The sequence below is a fragment of the Salvelinus sp. IW2-2015 genome, linkage group LG35 (assembly GCF_002910315.2).
Source record: "Salvelinus sp. IW2-2015 linkage group LG35, ASM291031v2, whole genome shotgun sequence".
Taxonomy (NCBI): domain Eukaryota; kingdom Metazoa; phylum Chordata; class Actinopteri; order Salmoniformes; family Salmonidae; genus Salvelinus; species Salvelinus sp. IW2-2015.
Window position 1 is genome coordinate 10,313,706 of NC_036874.1, and position 23,248 is coordinate 10,336,953.

General features: G+C 41.6%; 1 protein-coding gene across 1 annotated transcript in view; it reads right to left on the reverse strand.

Annotated features, from left to right (window-relative positions):
- LOC111958763 (thrombospondin type-1 domain-containing protein 7A-like) overlaps window positions 1-23,248 on the reverse strand; it is a 116,264-nt gene that overhangs the window by 36,973 nt on the left and 56,043 nt on the right. Inside the window, 5 exon segments of the mRNA XM_024134896.2 lie at window positions 1,582-1,836; window positions 11,167-11,361; window positions 16,302-16,505; window positions 17,560-17,715; window positions 20,534-20,602. Coding sequence (XP_023990664.2) covers window positions 1,582-1,836; window positions 11,167-11,361; window positions 16,302-16,505; window positions 17,560-17,715; window positions 20,534-20,602 — 879 coding nt within the window.

Consider the following 23,248-nt stretch of genomic DNA (forward strand, 5'->3'; position numbering starts at 1 on the left):
ATGACTGTCAAACACTATRACAATTATTCATCCCAACTCCTTTTCCGACAGTCCATGTAAGAATCGGTGCGATCACACAAAAGCGTCGGACGTCAATCCCCATGCAAATTGTCACAATCAATAAACCAAGATGTTTTAGTTCCAAATCCCCCTGCAGTACTCTGTATATAGACTGATAGAAGCGRATGCCTGAGGGAGTGACATATTTGTCTCTGAGAGACTCTCTTCTCTATTGGGCTTTGACAGTGTGTGTGTGGTGACACTGTGTGAGGTTCACTGCCTCGGGGTGTGTGAAGACAGCGCTGAGCCCTCTGTGAGTGAACTGGAGCACATCTGCATACACACCAGCGAAGCAGACGTGTGTTCGTTTGCTCTGCCAGGTTCCTGGGGGAGSGCTAATCAAACCTACCTGCCAAGTAGGATGGTGGGAAGAGAAGACACAGGTGGAAAAATAACAACTAGAGACCATGTCAAGTCACAATGCAGCGCACTGAGTGCAGGCAGGGTGAAACCACCTCTACACTTAAGCTAGATAGCTGGTGGGCTTAGTGGTTCAGTTTCGAGATGATTCCACACCATCTCTCCCAAGCAAATGGAAAAGATTGGCACCAATTGGACATGGATGCACCCTGACATAAGACCACTTTTGAAGTCTTCCAATGACTGACAAATATTGATTTTAGAATGAACTATCCCTTCACAACAAAGGACTTAAAGACAAAGCACTGAGAGAAGGCACTTTTGGAGCTTTGCCAGCTTTAGCGGTCTTAACCTAATCCACCATGACAGGGGAAAGCCTCTTTAAGAGCAATAGTGGCTTGAAAGAATGCAAAACATGCAGGAAAGTTATTTCATAACAAAGGCAAAATACAATGGCCTTAAAAGGATATGTACTCCATAGTAAAGCCTAAAATGGCCCAGCACCTTGGACTGGGAGGTTTTATCCTGCCAGGTGGAAATTACTTCAGGACCTTGGATAGCAGATCCGTAAACTGTAGACTTACGGTTAAGGTTTCTGGATCTTAAATACAGCAGGTTAATTAGTTAAATAAACATAACATCCCACATAGATAAGCCTAGCAAAGAAAATCAGCACCCCGTGCAAGAGCACAACTTTAGGCTAACTGTAAACTAAACTTATTGATGCATTTTGAGGRTGCGGTGTATGTTCTGCATTGCAAACCATAGACATCCTGCATCTCTCATCTTGTGGTGATTTAATTGCCTTAAAGAATCAAAGCCACTTAATTACTGTCATTATCATCAGTGGGAAATTACACAGGCCTAAATGAACAGGGTTAATTAGCCTGTTTGGGACGGCATATATTTATTTATCTGGGTTTGCCTGTGGAGTGGAGACAGGGCTTGAGAGCTGCTCTTCATACTGTATGACTTCTTGTCATACCTCACTCACTCACTCACTCACTCACTCACTCACTCACTCACTCACTCACTCACTCACTCACTCACTCACTCACTCACTCACTCACTCACTCACTCCACTCACTCCTCACTCACTCACTCACTCACAGACACACACACTCACGCACGCGTACACACCTAGGGCCTAAATGTTCTTACTTCTTGGCGGCACCTGTCCCACGTTGACCCGTACACAGATGACCTTGCGTGTCTGCATGCCCTGGGAACAGGGGCCCTGCCCACTGGTGTTGGGGCCGGCAGCAGACCTGGGGCAGTGGTGGTGTTGAGGGCTGAGCTGAGGGTCTTCAGTACAGGGGCCCCAGGGGCCAGTCTGCCAGTGGTACACCGTACATGCATGCTCATTGCAGTTACGCATCTCCTGCAGGGAACTGCTGTTGGGGCACATGCCACCACCTAGGAACATGCACGCACACACGCACACACAAACGCACAAACAAACGCACATAGAAAGGGCGAGCTGAAAAGTTACTTTATAGAGGTTCGGCATTGTGCACAATGACAGTGCAGCATATAAAAAGCAATAAGTTCAAATTCTCTACCACACCACACACATATACAGGTTAGTCCAATGTCATCAGTCAAGGAGGCTCTGGCTTATACATGAAGCCCTTAAATAATGACAGATTCTGCCATGACAAAGTCTGAAAGATTCAGCCAGTTATTGATAGTGACAGTCCATGATGGTGTGTGAAAGGCTTGACCTCCCCCGGTGATTGACAATGCATTTTAATCCTCCAGCCCACTTTGAGGCTCAGACGATTCATTCCTCCCTTTTCTTCCCTACTGCTAGTTGCAAGTCTGATTACCAACCCACTTCTCCACCTCTGTTGGATTTACAACATCCAACACATCCAACATCACTCTGTCCCTTCCTCACCTCTCTCTCATGCGCTCTCTCTCTCCTGTCTGTCAGTCACTATCTCTCTGTCTCTCTCATCTCTGCTCAGTGGAGGCAGGTGGGGCGATTCGGAGCCCTTAGTGCTTCGGAGTAATTGCAGACACTTACAGGTTTGGGCAGTGATGAAGGGGGCATTGTGGGACTGTAAGTCCTCCACACCTGCAACATCCTGAGATGAAAGCCAACCTGTTCCATAATGAGCAGCAGTGGTGTTGTTCACAGGCCAGTCAATGTGGAATGCCAACTCAGACTAATCTAAACCTGATGGCAAATGAACAGACCTCTTCCTCCTTCCTTTCTGCTGACTGCTACCTGCTTACATTGCTGACTAACCATGTCGGTTTGCTGGATCTGCCAAAAGTGTAAACTAACCGGACAAGTAAGCCACAGATGGTGCCCAGACTGACCTAGAAAAGTGGTTTGGTTGGGCAGAGGTAAAGTCTATGTCGATTCTACAGGGAGTTGTAGTGGATGATTTATGAATGGTGAAGCAACTTCAGTCCAGTCTTAATGTGACAAGTGGGATCGCTTTAATGCTACTCAAAGGATGCCGCTCATTGAATATGGGTTCATTCATGTTTGCGGTATGAATTTCATCCCTTTTCTGACTTATTCATAAAATGTACTCGGAAAGACATCCATAATGTATTGGGTGTCTGAGCTAGCGCGGTTACATTTAGTATGCGGCTTATAACACACTGGAGCTTGGGATCACCTAACAGACGGCACACTTGACTGCTAAAATATCTATCTTTTGGGAGATATTCTTCGACAGTAAAAGGCAAAAAAAATATTGAAGTAGCATACATAATGATGTGAAGACTTTCCACATTGGTGGGGAAGAACTCCAATCAGAAAAACTTTAAAGGGCCAATATGCAGTGTCTGTATCCATTTTTGGACTTATAAATGAATGATATGTACCTACTAGAAGAATATAACTTAAAACATGCCTAATAAACTTATTTTAACTGTCGTACCCCATCAGAACCTAAATTATAAGCTTGTTTTACTCCAATGTTTCTAAACAAAGTAAATGTAAACAAACACAGTACCGCCTCAAAACAGGGTTTAAACCATCATTTTGATATAATGGATACTTAATCCTTGCATCCATAGCTCTGTCTATACATTTTAGAGTGGTTACATTTCTCCAGCCTCATCCTGCAGCGTTTTACTGAAACAGTGACGGGTAGTACACTTTTTTATTGTTTCAACAATGATTTGCCCCTTTAAATCATCTACCCAACTCTCTACGCTAACAATATCTACTACTCATCACCTGCTACTACTACTACTACTGTTACTACTACTACTACTACTACTACTACTGCTACTACTACTACCACTACTAGTACTATTACTAATTTTAAAGATAAAAATAGAATGTACCAAAAAGCTTTGAAAACTTTGGCACCCTTGAAAGACCTTTGGAAAACATTGATATAGAATGTTAAAATTCTCACATCAAGATATGAGAATGTGTAAATACATTTGAAGAATTAGTTATACTTACTGTACAACAACAACAAAACCAAAAGCAACTACTTATTTCACTACATCTAGTGCTACGAGGATTTTAAATCAAACCTATGGTGCACAAAGGCTGTTGAGGTATACAGGTGAAGTCGGAAGTTTACATACACCTTAGCCAAACATATTTAAACTCAGTTTTTCACAATTCCTGACATTTAATCAGAGTAACAATTCCCTGTCTTAGGTCAGTTAGTATCACCACTTGATTTTAATAATGTGAAATGTCAGAATAATAGTAGAGAGAATGATTTATTTCAGCTTTTATTTCTTTCATCACATTCCCAGTGGGTCAGAAGTTTACATACACTCAATTAGAATTTGGTAGCATTGCCTTTAAATTGTTTAACTTGGGTCAAACGTTTTGGGTAGCCTTCCACAAGCTTCCCACAATAAGTTGGGTGTATTTTGGCCCACTTTTCTTCGACCTCCCCCGGTGATTGACAATGCATTTTAATCCTCCAGCCCACTTTGAGGCTCAGACGATTCATCTCCTCCTACTGCTAGTTGCAAGTCTGATTACCAACCCACTTCTCCACCTCTGTTGGATTTACAACATCCAACACATCCAACATCACTCTGTCCCTTCTCACCTCTCTCTCTCTCTCTCTGTCTCTCTCTCTCTCTCTCTCACGCTCTCTCTCTGTCTCTCTTCTGTCTGTCGGTCTCTCTCTCTGTGTCTCTCTGTCTCTCTCATCTCTGCTCAGTGGAGGCAGGTGGGTCGATAGAGTGAGATTCAGAGCCCTTAGTGCTTCAGAGTAATTGCAGACATTTACAGGTTTGGGCATTGATGAAGGGGCATTGTGGGACTGTAAGTCCTCCACACCTGCAACATCCTGAGATGGAAGCCAACATGTTCCATAATGAGCAGCAGTGATGTTGTTCACAGGCCGGTCAATGTGGAATGCCAACTCAGACAAATCTAAACCTGATGGCAAATGAACAGACCTCCTCCTCCTTCCTTTCTGCTGACTGCTACCTGCTTACATCGCTGACTAACCATGTCACTTTGCTGGTTCTGCCAATAGCGTAAACTAACCGGACAAGTAAGCCACAGATGGTGCCCAGACTGACCTAGAAAAGTGGTTTGGTTGGGCAGAGGTAAAGTCTATGTTGATTCCACAGGGAGTTGTAGTGGATGATTTATGAATGGTGAAGCAAAATCAGTCCAGTCTTAATGTGACAAGTTGAGATGCTTTAATGCTACTCAAAGGATGCGGCTCATGGAATATGGGTTCATTCATGTTTGCGGTATGAATTTCATCACTTTTCTGACTTATTCACAAAATGTACTCGGAAAGACATCCATAATGTATTGGGTGTCTGAGCTAGCGCGGTTACATTTAGTATGCGGCTTATGACACTGGAGCTTGGGATCACCTAACAGATGGCACACTTGACTGCTAAAATATCTATATTTTGAGAGGTATTCTTCAAACAGGAAAATTTAAAAAAAGATATTGAAGCAGCATACATGATGATGTGAAGACTTTCCACATTGGTGGGGAAGAACACCAATCAGAAAAACTTTAAAGGCCCAATATGCAGTTTCTGTATCCAGTTTTGGACTTATAAATGAATGATATGTACCGACTAGAAGAATATAGCTTAAAAAATGCCTAATAAACTTAGTTAATCGTCTACAGCATCGATTGAGCTAACGTAGGCTATTGATATTAGCATGAGGTTGTAAGTAACAAGAACATTTCCCAGGACATATCTGATATTGGCAGAAAGCTTAAATTCTTGTTAATCTAACTGTCCAATTTACAGTAGCTATTACAGTGAAAGAATTACATGCTATTGTTTGAGGAGAGTGCACAGTTATGAACTATGTTCCGGAATTAATCCAATGGCATTGAGGAATATATCACCTCAGTCATCGGCTTCATCAATAAGTGCATCGATGACGTCGTCCCCACAGTGACTGTACGTACATATCCCAACCAGAAACCATGGATTACAGGCAACATCCGCATCGAGTTAAAGGCTAGAGCTGCCGCTTTCAAGGAGCGGGAGACTATTCCGGATGTTTATAAGAAATCCCGCTATGCTCTTAGACGAACCATCAAAAAAGCAAAACAATACAGGATTAAGATTTAATCCTACTACACCGGCTCTGACGCTCGTCGGATGTGGCAGGGCTTGAAAACTATTACGGACTACAAAGGGAAACCCAGACGCGAGCTGCCCAGTGACGCAAGCCTACCAGACGAGCTAAATGCCTTTTATGCTCCCTTCGAGGCAAGCAACACTGAAGCATGCACAAGAGCACCAGCTGTTCTGGATGACTGTGTGATAACGCTCTCGGTAGCCGATGTGAACAAAACCTTTAAACAGGTCAACATTCACAAAGCCGCTGGGACAGACGGATTACCAGGACGTGTACTCAAAGCATGCACGGACCAACTGTCAAGTGTCTTCACTGTCTTTTTCAACCTCTCCCTGACAGAGTCTGTAATACCTACATGTTTCAAGCAGACCAACATAGTCCCTGTGCCCAAGGAAGCGAAGGTAACCTGCCTAAATTATTACCGTCCCGTGGCACTTCGGTCGGTAGCCATGAAGTGCTTTGAAAGGCTGGTCATGGGTCACATCAACAGCATCCTCCCAGACACGCTAGATCCACTCAAATTCGCATACCGCCCCAACATATCCACAGGTGACGCAATCTCAATCACACTCCACACTGCCCTTTCTCACCTGCACAAAAGGAACACCTATGTGAGAATGCTGTTCATTGACTATAGGCTCAGCGTTCAACACCATAGTTCCCACGAAGCTCATCACTAAGCTAAGGACTCTGGGACTAAACACCTCCCTCTGCAACTGGATCCTGGACTTCTGACGGGCCGCCCCAGGTGGTAAGAGGCAACAAGACGTCTGCCACGCTGATCCTTAACACTGGGGCCCTTCAGGGGTGTGTACTTAGTCCCCTCCTGTATTCCCGTCTCACCCACGACTGAGTGGCCAAACACGACTCCAACACCATCGTTAAGTTTGCTGACAACACAGCAGTGGTAGGCCTGATCACCAACAACGATGGGACGGCCTATAGGGAGGAGGTCAGAGAACTGGTAGTGTGGTGCCAGGACAACAACCTCTCCCTTAATGTGCGCAAGACAAAGGAGCTGATCGTGGACTACAGGAAAAGACGGGCCGAACAGGCCCCCATTAACATCGACGGGGCTGTAGTGGAGCGGGTCGAGAGTTTCAAGTTCCTTGGTGTCCACATCACCAACGAACTATCATGGTCCAAACACACCAAGACAGTTGTGAAGAGGGCACGACAAATCATTTTCCCCTTCAGAAGATTGAAAAGATTTGGCATGGGTCCCCAGATCCTCAAAAGGTTCTACAGCTGCACCATCGAGAGCATCCTGGGCCAGTTGCATCACCGCCTGGTATGGCAACTGCTCGGCATCTGACCATAAGGTGCTACAGAGGGTAGTGTGAATGGCCCAGTACATCACTGGGGCCAAGCTTCCTGCCATCCAGGACCTATATAATAGGTGGTGTCAGAGGAAAGCCCATAAAATTGTCAGAGACTCCAGTCACCAAAGTTATAGACTGTTTTCTCTGCTACCGCATGGCAAGCGGTACCGGAGCGCCAAGTCTAGGACCAAAAGGCTCCTGAACAGCCTCTACCCCCAAAGCAAGACTGCTGAACAATTCATAAAATAGTCAACGGATAATTGACATTGACCCCCCCACCCCCTCCCTTTTGTACACTGCTGCTACTCGCTGTTTGTTTGTTATCTATGCATAGTCACTTCGCTCCCACCTACATGTACAGATTACCTCAACTAGCCTGCACCCCACACAGTGACTCAGTACCGGTGCCCCCTGTATATAGCCTTGTTATGTTATTCTTATTGTGTTACTTTTTATTATTACTTTTAATTTAGTCTACTTGGTAAATCTTTTCTTCTTCTTGAACTGCACTGTTGGTTAAGGGCCTTAGGGCTAGGGGGCAGTGTTCGGAAGTTCGGATAAATGACTGTTACTCAGGCCCAGAAGCTAGGATATGCATATAATTGGTAGCATTGGATAGAAAACACTCTGAAGTTTCTAAAACTGTTACAGTAATGTCTGTGAGTATAACAAAACTGATATTGCAGGCGAAAACCAGAGGAAAATCCATCCTGCTTCCACTAGATGTCAACCGTCTTTAGAAAGTGTTTCAGGCTTGTTTTTTGAAAAATTCGCTAGAATTTGTAGTTTTTCAAGGTGGCTCTCAATTGGACTGTAGTCTTGTGGCGTGTGTGGATGAGGGTGCGCACTTCGTTATTTATCTCCGGTATTGAACACACTATTCTCCGTCTTAAATGTTATAATTTATTTACATATTAGGGTACCTGAAGATTGATTAGAAACGTTTTTTGACTTGATTGGACAAAGTTTATTGGTAACTTCTGGGATTCCTTTGTATGCATGTTGAACTAGTGGAACGGGTGGATTACTGAATCAAACGCGCCAACTAAACTGATTTTTTTGTGTAGCTGGGACGCTTGGGATTGCAAACAGAGGAAGATATTCAAAGGTAAGTGATTTATTTTATCGCTATTTCTGACTTTTGTGCTGGTTTGGAAAATGTTTTTAATGCTTTTCTGTGTGGGGCGCTGTCCTCAGATAATCGCATGGTATGCTTTTGCCGTAAAGCCTTTTTGAAATCTGACACAGCGGCTGGATTAACAAGAAGTTACGTTTTTAAATGATGTAGGACACTTGTATGTTCATGAATGTTTATTATTAGAATTTTGTCATTTGAATTTGGCTCGCTCCAGCTTCACCGGATGTTGTCGATTTTGATCCCGGTAACGGGAGGTTTTAAGGGCTTGTAAGTAAGCATTTCAAATCAAATGTATTTATATAGCCCTTCTTACATCAGCTGATATATCAAAGTGCTGTACAGAAACCCAGCCTAAAACCCCAAACTGCAAGCAATGCAGGTGTAGAAGCACGATGGCTAGGAAAAACTCCCTAGAAAGGCCAAAACCTAGGAAGAAACCTAGAGAGGAACCAGGCTATGAGGGGTGGCCAGTCCTCTCTGGCTGTGCCGGGTGGAGATTATAACAGAACATGGCCAAGATGTTCAAATGTTCATAAATGACCAGCATGGTCAAATAATTGTAATCACATTTTTCACGGTAAAGTCTACACTTGTTGTATTCGGCGCATGTGACAAATAAAGTTTGATTTCATTTCATTTATTAATAAACCAATTAGGCACATTTGGGCAGTCATTGGATCAGTCTAAAACTTTGCACATACACTGCTGTCAACTAGTGGCCAAAATCTAAATTGTGCTTGGGCTGGAATAATATATTATGGCCTTTCTCTTGCATTTCAAAGATGATGGTACAATTTGTTTTTTAAACGCATGTTTTTTTCTTTGTATTACCTTTTCCAGATATAATGTGTTATATTCTCCTACATTAATTTCAAATTTCCACAAACTTCAAAGTGTTTCCTTTCAAATGGTATCAAGAATATGCATATCCTTGCTTCAGGTCCTGAGCTACAGGCAGTTAGATTTGGGTATGTCATTTTAGGCGAATTCTTTTTTTTTTAAAGGAGCGGGTCCTTAATTAAGAGTTTTAACTGTCATACCCCATCAGAAGCTAAAATATAAGCTTGTTTAACTCTAATGTTTATAAACAAAGTAAATGTAAACAAACACTGTACAGCCTCAATACAGGTTTAAAACCATACTTTTGATATTATGGATAATCAATCCTTGCATCCATATCTCTGTCTAGACATTTTAGAGTGTTTACATTTCTCCAGCTCCATCCCTCAGCATTTTACTGAAACAGTGACGGGAGTACACTTTTTTTTATTGTTTCAACAATGATTTGCCCCTTTAAATCATCTACCTAACACTCTATGCTAACAATATCCACTACTCATCACCTACTACTGCTACTACTACTACTACTATTACTGCTACTAATAGTACTACTACTACTACTACTATTACTGCTACTAATAGTACTACTACTACTACTACTATTACTGCTACTAATAGTACTACTACTACTACTACTACTGCTACTACTACTAGTACTATTAAACATTTTAAAGATAAAAATGGAATGTACCTAAAAGCTTTGGAAACTTTGGCACCCTTGAAAGACCTTTGGAAAACATTGATATAGAATGTTAAAATTCTCCCATCAAGATATGAGAATGTGTAAATACATTTGAAGAATGAGTTATACTTACTTACTGTACAACAACAAAACCAAAAGCAACTACCTCTTTCACTACATCTATTGTTACTAGGATTTTAAATCAAACCTACGGTGCCCAAAGGTTGTTGAGGTATAACTACAGTAAAGTCTATAAACATTGACAGAAATCCAATTATTTTGTCATTTGCCAACATATCGCTAAGGTTAGATGTAGCTAACAGCTAGTTTCAATCACAAGGGTTACCCTCCATCACTGTGATCCATGCCACTACCATTGCAGTTACTGTGGGGAGGTAAACAACATGCAGATCAACTTTTAGCCAAAGGTTTCAATGAAAACAAAAAATCTTAGTGACAGACATAGGTACAGACAGACAGACAAACAAACAGACAGTAACAGACAAAGGGACAGACAGACGGACGGACGGGCGGACGGACGGACGGACAGACGGACAGACGGACAGACGGACAGACGGACAGACAGACAGACAGACAGACAGACAGACAGACAGACAGACAGACAGACAGACAGACAGACATGAACAAACAGTAACAGACAGCGGGACAGACATACAGTAACAGACAGTAACATACAGCAACAGACAGAGGGACAGACAGACAGGCAGTAACAGACAGTAACATACAGAGGGACAGTAAAAGACAGGCAGTAACATACAGTAACAGACAGAGGGACAGTAAAAGACAGTAGCAGACAGTAACATACAGTAACAGACAGAGGGACAGTAAAAGACAGGCAGTAACATACAGTAACAGACAGAGGGAAAGTAAAAGACAGTAGCAAACAGTAACATACAGTAACAGACAGAGGGACAGTAAAAGACAGTAGCAGACAGTAACATACAGTAACAGACAGAGGGACAGTAAAAGACAGTAGCAGACAGTAACATACAGTAACAGGCAGAGGGACAGACAGACAGGCAGTAACAGACAGTAACATACAGAGGGACAGTAAAAGACAGTAGCAGACAGAGGGACAGCCACTTTAAAGGACAGTGTGACTTGAAAGCTATACAAAGAGAAAGACCCACTTAACATGGTAAATGAACACTACAGTAGATATACAATACATAGTCACCTTCGCCAGCGTTGTAGGCCAGTACGGAGCGGGTCCTCAGCTGCTTGCCCTCGATGGTTTTACTGGAACAGGTTTGGGAGCAGGAGGACCAGGAGGTCCAGTCGCTGAGGACACAGTCCTTAGGGCAAGGCACATCACAGGCGATGGGCTCAGGGGCAGAGGCTCCCCCACACAGCTCCTTGTCCACCATGTCACCTGGGTGGCACAAAGAACGGTACGGTCAAGGAATGCACACCATTGTAACAATAGAGAAACAATAATTGATTGAACTTTTATATACCTTTTCAATACAGAAAAAAATCTCTAAACAACAACCAACGGAATCTGTAATTGTACTACACTTTATATAACTTAGCAGACTCTTAACCAGAGCTATTTACAGGAGCAATTAGGGTTAAGTGCCTTGCTCAAGGCACATGGACAGATTCTTTCACCTAGTCAGCTCGGGGAGTCAAACCACTAGGTTACCCACCCCCCATTATAATGTCTACAATATGATAAACCACACCACAATTTCATGGTCTATTGGTGGGCTTGTTAATAAATACTGTATATTGTTTCCTTAGTGTCATTGAATGCTAATCAATTTCAACCCACACAATTCATTAACATAGACATTCAATTTAATCTGTTGTCTTCCTTTTGACTTCAGAGTTGGATCAAATGTTTGGTAACTGTTTAATAGCGTGCGAGGATAATCTCTACAATATATTAATAATGATGTCGCTATTCTCAACGCAACTCGATCTGAATACAGAATTAGCTTTGGACATAGTAAGTACAAACTCACATGGGACTTAAACATTTTACACTTACATATTTGTGATTCATGACCGCTTAAGTGAGTTACACTATTAAGCCACGTAATCTTCATGTGCTTTTAACAGGTTAACCTTTTACTGTAGTGGGCTAAATCAGGGTCACAGAAACAAATCCACTTTGAAAGAAAAGTATATTCCTCACACACATGGTTATGAGCTTACAGCCACCTGTACCATGTCAGATATAGAGTTACAATGTATAACATTTTGCGTTTGCATCCCAATATTACACTTCATATACATCACAGAAGACTGAAACACAGAACACTGAAATAGCAAAACCGTTTGACCTAGATGAAGATGTTGATTAATTATGAAATTATGAAAAATATTAGGTAATATTGTTGCAATGAACTTGAATTCAAAACATTTCTCAGCACTCCAAATGAGCAACACAATGGCTCTGCATTGTATCTTCCGACGGTTGGTTTTTGCAATTTCAGGCTGAGGATGAGTTGAGCTTCAAACCCTCCTACCGGCTTGCCTTTACATTAAGATGACACTTTGAGGAGTATTCAGTGAACCAATCGTGACTGAACCGAGACAGTGTGGAAATGCGAAGTGACAGGGAAACCCAGTGGCTCTCACGGTGGCGAAAACATGAACAAACAAAACACCCTTCATCAGAAAAACTCCAGGCTTAGTGAACTGAGAAAAACAGTTCCTTTTAAATTAGTCAGAACAGTGAATATCAGTATATATCAGAAACGCTCAGTATCGACAGTGGAGTTTCAATGACATTTGTATAGACTTTGTCTGCGGTGTGGCTGTTTGTTGTTGGTGTGGCAGTATCATGAAATTCAGCCTCGGTATGGCAGGAGACATTGAGCCCAAAGTCTCCAGGGCAAAAAGTAGCACGAAATCATAACACAACAAATCAATTTCCATCAGCGGAGACAGAAGGAATCGGTCAACGCCAGTCAAGATAGGCAGAAAAACACAAAGAGATTGTGCCTCTCACAAAGCTACTAGGAAGATATCACCTGACAATAACCCTGAATGACACTAGTGGATGTACATGTACAGTATGTGTCCTGCATAAGGTGAGATGACAATGTAACGTAGGATGAGGAACTTTATAAATATTTAAGTTTTTCAGAATTAGGAGGATGACAAGAGGTCATTGTCATCAAAGGAGTATGATTTGGACTCATATCCATTACGGTGCCTGTGTCTATGTCTGTGTGTCTCTTTGATATCACTCTATATCTCTTAGTTAACACTCAAACTAGGAACGATGAGTATACTTGGGATTGGTAACATAGCATCTTTGTCAATTACACCCACATTCTGAAACCTCCTCAAAAACCCAGACCGCATCTCTCTGCAACGACTGCCATTGTCTTCAGTCAAACATTCTTCAGTAATAAATTGGAACAGTAAATCCACGTAGCTGCAAAGTTAAGGGAGTCCCCGAGACTCAGGGCCAGAGAGAATTGATTTGATTTAGTGRGAGCAGGGTTTAATTGCTCTGGCTGAGAAACTGAAAAGGAGGGAGGGCAATATGTTGAGCTAGGGAAGCGTTAAAGGAGACGGGGAGGGGGATGTGAGGTGGGGGAGGGCGTCTGGAGAGAACTCCATGATAAATGGCAGCCATGATAAACGGCAGGGCGGCTAACCACCATTCTCTCTCTAGTCGTCTCCAGCTCTTCACTCACTTACAGTATAGCCATAAGTTAGAGAGTTGGTAGAGAGGTCACCTTGAGCAACATGATTTTTCATCCAGAGGGTGAGACCCTGACTAAAAGCGTCAGCATGCTTCAGTTCGGCTGGTGCCTGTGCTCGCATACTCCCTTAAAAGAACTTTGCTTGAAAAACAAGAAAAAAGCGGCAATAGTACTGTTTGTCCATTTTGAGATGCCATAGCCAGTATACATTTCCTCAAAATAATCAGAATTAATCTAAAATAACTCAAGAAATCTGCCATTCATTTAGCCATTTTTGCCAAGGAGATCTTAGCCGTTCAATTTTACATCTAACTAAGACGTTTGGTGCAGTATTTCTCAATCAAACAAATGTGCTTGAAAACGAGTCGCCTTTATTGAAGACTCTCTACTGTTGACCAATCACCGACGAAGGGGCGTAGACTTCGGCTCCGAACTTGCCTCCAGAAAAAATTGTATAGGCCCGAACCGCCGAAAAAAACATAAAATGTCGTCATAATATACAATGCATTCAGAAAGTATTCAGACCCCTCAAATTTTTCCACATTTTGTTACGTTACAGCCTTATTCTAAAATGTATTAAATATTTTTTTTTGCACTCATCAATCTACACACAATAACCCATAACGACAAAGCAAAAACAGTAAATGTTTTATTTTTGCAAATGTACATAAAAAAAATCATGAAATATCACATTTATATAAGTATTTACTTTGTTGAAGTACCTTTGGAAGCGATTACAGCCTCGAGTCTTCTTGGGTATGACGCTACAAGTTTAGCACACATGTATTTGGGGAGTTTCTCCCATTCTTCTCTGCAGATCCTCTCAAGCTCTGTCAGGTTGCTTAGGGAGCATTGATGCACAGCTATTTTTAGGTCTCTGCAGATATGTTCGATCGGGTTCAAGTCTTGGCTCTGGCTGGGCCACTTGAGGACATTCAGAGACTTGTCCCGATGCCACTCTTGCATTGTCTTGGCTGTGTGCTTAGGAACCTTCACCCCAGTCTGAGGTCCTGAGCGCTCTGGAGCAGATTTTCATCAAGGATCTCTCTCTACCTTGCTCCGTTCGTCTTTCCCTCGATTCTGACTTGTCTCCCAGTCCCTGCCACTGAAAAACATCCCCACAGCATGATAATTCCACCACCATGCTTCACCGTAGGGATGGTGCCAAGTTTCCTCCAGACATGGCATTTAAGGCCAAAAAGTTGAATCTTGTTTTCATCAGACAGAGAATCTTGTTTCTCATGGTCTGAGTGTCTTTAGGAGGCTTTTGGCAAACTCCAAGCAAGATGTCATGTACCTTTTACTGAGGAGTAGCTTCCATCTGGCCACTCTACCATAAAGGTCTGATTGGTGGGGTGCTGCAGAGATGGTTGTCCATCTGGAAGGTCCTCCCATCTCCACAGAGGAACTCTAGAGCTCTGTCAGACCAACCATCAGGTTCTTGGTCACCTCCCTCACAAAGGCCCTTCATCCTCAATTGCTCAGTTTGGCCAGGCGGACAGCTCTAGGAAGAGTCTTGGTGGTTCCAAACTTCTTCCATTTAAGAATGACAGAGGCCACTGTGTTCAGAGGCCACTGTGTTATTGACTGACCTTCAATGCTGCAGACATGTTTTGGTACCCTTCCCCAGATCCAGATCTGTGCTGCGACACAATCCTGTCTCGGAGCTCTACGGACAATTCCTTCGACCTCATGGCTTGGTTTTTGCTCTGACATGCACTGTCAACTGCGGGACCTTATATAGACAGGTGTGTGCCTTTCCAAATCATGTCCATTCAATTGAATTTTCCACAGGTGGACTCCAATCAAGTTGTAGAAACATCACAAGGTTAATCAATGGAAACAGGATGCAACTGAGCTCAATTTCGAGTCTCATAGCAAAGGGTCTGAATACTTATGTAAATAAGGTATTTCTGTTTTTTATTTTTAAGAAATTTGCAAACTTCACTTTGTCATTATGGGGTATTGTTGTAGATTGATGAGGACACATTTTTATTTAATCAATTTGAGATTATTTAATCAATTTGAAATCAAAGGGTCTGAATATTTTCTGAATGCACTGTATATTATGACGACATTTTATGACGTTTTTGTTTATTTTGGACTTCGGTGAGGGTTTTATGCTGAATGCACTGTATGCACAATCTTCTACGAACTGTTTCGGCTGGGAAGCATGCGGACACCTTTATTCATCACAAATGTAAATAGTTAATCTGGAAGTGGTGGGCTACTCTTGGGGAGGGATCAGGGAGCTGAGCTAACAATGTGGTGAATTCTGAGCATAATAATAAGTCAGAATACTATAGTACAGTTTTATTGTACTATGCTAGCTTAGCAGGCAATACTGGTTGAAATAACTTCTTAATGACAACATTTCAACCAGTTTCTGTCTGTAACGACGCCATTTCAATCAGTTTTGCCTGTTGGCAGTCTTCTACATTAATTAGTCAAGCAAACGTCCACTGAAAATAAAGGACTCTATAATGTGCATTAACCGAATCAATAAACCTATAGACTGCAATCACAGAGCTTTATCTACAATCACACAGCAACGATTATGGAGACTAAGTTTAATGGAATTAACGAGGGAAAAATCCAATTGAATAATCTTTTTCCGATAATTGGTTATTACTATGATTTTCCTCACCAGTGCTGTTGACACACTGGACCTGAGGTATCTGTGCCCCGGGGCCACACGGCAGCTCCCCGTCGGGGATACACTCATCCAGTCTGACCAGGCGCCAGTCCCAGCAGCTGGGTTCGTCACATGGGACAGCCTCCACCAGGTGAGGACAGTTCCCTGGTCCACCTGTTGGCTCATTGCTGATCTCCCGTTTCCTCAGTTTAAAACCTGCCGAAGGGAAAAATACAAAAATATAGAATGAAAAATACATAAAACCATATGAAAAAATATATAAAAACGCTGAAAAAATACATAATATGCCTAATTGTCCTCCTTTGGAATTGATCTCTTCAACAGCTCTCTCGAAATGGAATAATAGGATATGCTACTATGATAAGATTAGGATTAGTGTACAAGTGCAAGCAAATAATTGCCCAGTTAATTGTTGGCACTTTACCAGATACTGTGATCATACTGACCATAAATTGATACAAAAGAGAGGATTTCATTGTGAAGAGCCAGCGTGTAATTATCATGTGGGTGTTGGACCACCCACAGATGTTAGATACTACCTTTATACCAGAATATGTTTATTCAAGAGGACCTTACAATGGCTACAATAACACCAACTACTATATATGCACAGATAATTACTGTATAATCTTCTGAAACAACGCCATGTTCTGTAAATTCCATAACACCATGCATACCTGATGGCAAATACTAATCATATAACAATCATATGACATACCGTATGGCAAGTTAACACTTAACTATTTTTCAACTGTTTATGCTTCATAACAGTGGTATGGCAGTTGACATTAGTTTGATAAGAGGAACATACAATGTATATTAAAAAACATAATACCACATGTGTGTTCTGAAAGCATGATGCTAGCATTACGACATCAAATGTATCCACAGTCACCTGGAACATTCCAACCCGTACCCATTAAGGCCTTGTAGCTGACATACAGGCAACACTTCATTTGGATAGTCCCAAGAAGATGGTTTATAGGTGTTCAATAACTCTCAACAACATTTCAACTATCTATCAGTGGATAGTAACCCTGGCCCTAACCTTAATCCGTATCCTAACCCTGAACTTAACTTTTACGGAACCCTTATTCTAAACCTAACCCTAACCCTAACCGTAGCAAGCATTTGTTTATCAACAGAGAGTTTGTTAATAATACGACCATCCGTAGATCATCTACATGGGACTATCCAAATAAAGTGTGATCGACATACTATAGTCCCACTCGAAGCCTTATCCACACACCTTTCTTCCCTTCTTGGACGTCACAGTTCTCATAGGTGCAGGGTCCCCAGGCCCCCCATGGGGACACTTCACACTCGATGGGACAGAGGATGTGACACAGCTGGGACGTGTTGGGGACGGGACCCCCACACAGCTTGCTGTCCACAGGACGGGACGCTTGGGACATGGAAATAAGGTACATTCAAATATACTTACATTATAGTCAGAAATATACTGATATACTCAGAAATATATGTACACACCCCTATGTATTTATTTGTACAGTGAAGCTAAAACATTAAATTTGGCTCTGTACTCCATCATTTTGGATTTGAGATTTAAATTATTTTTTCATATGAGGCGACAGTACAGAATGTCACCTTTAATTTGAGGGTATTTTAATTTTCATACAAATGAAAATACCCTCAAAATAAAGGTGCCATTCTGTACAGTCGCCTCATATGAAATGTATGTAGTCCCCCCATTTGAGTGACAAAGTTACAGAAGGCACACATATCATACCCCCAAGGCATGCTAACCTCTCACCATTAGCATTTTTGGGGGGGTATGATATTTACGCCTCTGTAACTTTCTCACTCGTCATTGTTCGTGATTATCCGTAATCAGGGTACACATTAAATCAAATAAATTTGTATTTGTCGAATGCTTCATAAACAACAGGTGTAGACTAACAGAAGAATAACGAGGCCTTTTCCAACAATGCAGAGTTAAAGATAAAGATACATTATTTACCATTCATTTCTATTGGGCACAACATAATCTGAAACACAACCAAAACAAACTGCAAGAGCTTGATGTAATTACTGCATGCTAGAAATATATATACTGTATATATTTTTACTACACATAAGTGAATTTTTTCAAATACTTGACACCTTCAAATGGGGAGACTAGATCCATAAAAGTATTTTTAATTTCTTAACGGTAAAACAGATATGTATGGAAATACCCTCAAACAAAAAGTGACATTCTGTATGAAACATTTGATCTCAAATCCAAAATGCTGGAGTATGGAGCCAAATTAAACGTTTTAGCTTCACTGTCCAAACAAATACTTTGGGGAGTGTACATACCAAGATCTAATCCCGTACTTGTCTTCATGCAGAATGTTTACTAGTGTGCTTGGTTATGACAATGCAGAGGAAAATGCCAAACAAAATGCAAAACATTGGCTTTTCCTTTTAAGCACGCCTGCACGGTACATAAGGTCCCAGAAGAGAGCACATGAAACCCACAGTAGAGGTCTAGTGTGTGAAGTGCTGCCATATTCCTTCCAATTTCCTTTTGTGATAATCGCCCCACCGCTAGCATACCGTTAGCATTTCAGGGTGATAAATGAACTCTAATGAACCTTTCAGTGCTATCTAACAGTTGAAACAACATGAAGCACTGCATTATGCTCTCACTGAAGACACATGAAGGCTGTACCGAAGGTGTGAGAGAGCTGCATTGTCTCCTCTCAGACATATTCTCTGAAGAATAATCCAGTGCTATGATTCCCCTGTTGTAAGCGCTTCAGATTTAGAAGCTGTAGACACAATGCGTATATTCCCGCAGAGGAACTTCACTTCACGCAAAGCAACAAAAGAGAGGTTGTTTTTCTCGGCAGGAGAAGAAGTGAAGCCGACTGTGAGACGCCATTTTCTGGATGTTTCTTAAATGCACTTGAATAAATGGGTTTGTTTGGAGTTGGAGTGGAACGTTTGGTGGGTGGTTTTGTGTGTCTGTCACATCAAAGCCGTTTTGGAACACAGCAAAGCGCTGGATGTTCTGGTTGATGCAACCAAGGCTCTTGATCACCTGACAGATTGTCCAAAGCAAAATCCACTACCATTGGCCACACTGTCTAATTGACACCTCTCTGCCACCGCATATGAACACACACGCGCACAGATGCAATGTGCAGAGGCACGTGGGCACACATGGGGACACAAACAGACGTACACACACACATGCACAAATGCACGTACGCACACATGTAGACACATACACCTGTAAATATGCACATACACGTACAGACACTCAATCTATGATCCCAACACTGCATCAACGGTTGCAACACTTTCAATCAATTACACTTGTACACAAACACACTTTCTCACTAAGCCGGAGGTGAAGATCAAGATGTCCTCGAATGTCTCTCTCCCTAACTCTGACAGCTCCAACAATACATTCAGCGCTTCAAGTCTTATCAAGTCAAGAGAGCTGAAAAATAATTATACCGAACGTACAGCGAAAAGCAAGCGCAGCCTTGAAATTGATACGCAAAAGGCATTGTTCCCTCACAAATAGTCAAATACTGCATTTGGTAAGCCTGATAATCCTTGTATTATTAGTGTGTAGAACAGACTTAAATCTAAGTACATCAATCCATTCTGAATAGAAATTGTCGACCAATAGATTAGTGGTGATTGTGATAAAGAAAAACTCAGCATCTTCATTACACGACTCATACAACGTGCTTGTATTTCCTGCATTGCATTGAAACTACAATGGCAAATGTCCGCTAGTGCCACTAATGTCAGTGCTGCTTATTGTGTGCCAGAGTAGAAAAACAGGAGGAAAAACATCTCACAGATGCTTTGCATATTCCATTTGGAAAAACAACACTGAGTTATTTCACCATTCCCGCAAAAGCTTAAAAACTCGTCCCGACGTGCCAAGCAAATACTTTGTTGTCCTTTTTCAACTTAGTTGAAAACACATGTTGGGGTTTCAGAAAACAACACCACTTGAGACGCAAAATCTGTGGAGAGGCCAACCTATCAAAACACCGCCATAGTATCATCCGTCAAAACAGAAATGCATGCATACAGTACATACTGCAACTGAGACACATTATCAGGAATGGAAAGGGAAAAAGTAGAAGACAGAAGCAGCAAGGAGGAGAAGAATGCAGAGAGAGGAGGTTCGGATTGGTGTAAAGCACCTACAAGGCAGAGAGAGGAGGTTCGGATTGGTCTAAAGCACCTACCTGTAACTTCAAAGCTGATGGATAGAAGAGGGGGAACACTAGGCTTCTGCTGGTTTGAGGTCTGACCCTCTGCGGGCACAGGGAGATACAACTATTAGCAACACAGTCACTGGAAAGGGAGAGGGTTTTGGAAGTTGAGGGATACATTAAGTGCTATTACAGGAGTCTAGCCGTTTTCCAATATGAGAATGAGGCTTGTAGAAAAAATAAGGATGGGAAGCGCTGCAAACATTTTTAAAGCTTGTCGATCTTTAAAAATGTAGATTGAAGGTGCTCTAATAAGATCAGTCTAGTTACCCCTAGAAACTGATCAACAGTCAGTTTTGGATTTCCCCCTCTAGAATGGTTAAGGTTTGGATTTAGGGAGGGTAAGGTGATCCTGGACCTGTGCTTAAGGATGTGTTCTTCTAAGAGCGTGGTGATTTAGTTAATGCATGCAATGGTGGTTGCTGCAGACTTCATTGAGGCACTGTCTGCCTGTGTCTGTCTCTATCTATGTGGCAGCTGGGGAGATTACCCCCCTGATGGGGGAAGAGGAATCCTGCGCCAGGAAGATAAGAACACTCTCCCTTCTAACTCCCACACACACACACACATGCACACACACTCAGACAGACACACACGGGAACGCATGCACGTGCACGCACACAACGCACGCACACACACACGTGGGAACACAAACGTACACATACATTTCAACCAAATCGTTAGTACATTCTCCTTTAATGTCAGTCAATCTTTAACTGCATACTAAAGCAATGTGTTTGTCAACATGCACGAGGAAATTATGTGGTTTCAGTATAGAAAGAGAGAGAAACTGTTGTCAATGCAAAGAAGCCCAAATTGACATAAAGACATATAACAGTAGCGACAGAGTATAGACAAACATTTATTCAGAAAGTATTCACACCCCTTGACTTTTTCCAAATGTTGTTGTGTGACAGCCTGAATTGAAGATTGATTAAATTGGGATTTTGTGTCACTGATCTACACACAATACCCCATAACGTCAAAGTGGAACCGTGTTTTTAGAAATGTTAATATATTAATTCAAAATGTAAAGCTGAAATGTCTTGAGTCAATAAGTCTCCAACCCCTTTGTCACGGAAAGCCTAACTCAGTTCAGGAGTAAAAGTTTGCTTAACAAGTCACATAATAAGTTGCATGGACTGCAATAATAGTGTTTAACCAGATTTTTTAATGACTATCTCATCTCTGTTCTTCACACATGCAATTATCTGCAAGGTCACTCAGTTGAGCAGTGAATTTCAAGCACAGATTCAACCACAAAGACAAGGGAGGTTTTCCAAATTTCGCAAAGAAGCATGATGCAGTTATTAATCACACTTTGGATGGTGTATCAATACACCCAGTCACTACAAAGATGCCGGCACCTTTCCAAACTCAGTTGCCGGCGAGGAAGAAAACCGCTTAGGGATTTCACCATGAGGCCAATGGTGATTTTAAAACAGTTAAAGAGTTTAATAGCTGTGATAGGAGAAAACTGAGGAGGGATCAACAAAATTGCAGTTACTCCAAAATACTAACATAAATGACAGAGTGAAAAGAAGGAAGCCTGTACAGAATACAAATATTCCAAAACATGCATCCTGTTTCCAATAAGGCACTAAAGTAATAACTTTTTGTCCTGAATACAAAGCGTTATGTTTGAGGCAAATCCAACACAACACACCACTGAGTACCACTCTTCATATTTTCAAGCATGGTGGTGGCTGCATCATGTTATGGGTATGATTGGCATTGGCAGACTAGGGAGTTTTTGTTGGGGATAAAAATAAACGAAATAGAGCTAAACACAGGCAAAAACCTGCAGGAAAAGTTAGTTCAGTCTGCTGTCCAACAGACACTGGGAGACAAAGTCACCTATCCGCTGGACAACTACCTAAAACACAAGGCCAAATCTACACTGAAGTTGCTTACCAAGACAACATTGAATGTTCTTGCGTGGCCTAGTTACAGTTTTGATTTAAATCGGCTTGAAAATCTATGGCAACACTTAAAAATGTCTGTCTAGCAATGATCAACAACCAACTTGACAGAGAGTAAATCATTTTTAAAAGAATAATGGGCAAATATTGTACAATCCAGGTGTGCAAAGCTCTTAGCTACTTACTCAGAAAGACTCACAGCTGTAATTGCTGCCAAAGGTGATTATATCATGTATTGACTCAGGGGGTTGAATACTTATCTAATCAAGACATATTAGTGCTTTATTTTCCATGACATTTAAAAAAGATATATCATTTTTCTGCCACTTTGACATTAGAGTATTTCGTGGAGATAGCTGACAAAAAAATACAATTACATCAATTTCAATCACACTTTGTAACCCAACAAAATGTGAAAACAGTAAAGGGGTGTAAATATATTGCTGAAGGCACTTTAGATGTCACTGCTGTTTGTACTGTGTATGATATGACACACAGAGTTTGTGTGTGTGTTTGTGTCTTGTGGTGTATCGGTCACAACAGGAGAGATCTTCATCATACTTAAACGGGCAATATGTGATTTCTACATAGGTTTTTGGACTTTTAAATGAATAATATATACACATTGATCCTTGAAGAATATAACGTAGAAATGCCTCATGAACTGTTTACCCCATGAGAACCCGAAAATATAAACTTGTTTTACTTCATTGTTTGTAAAGACTGTAATTGTAAACAAAAACACACAAAAAAACACTGTATAGCC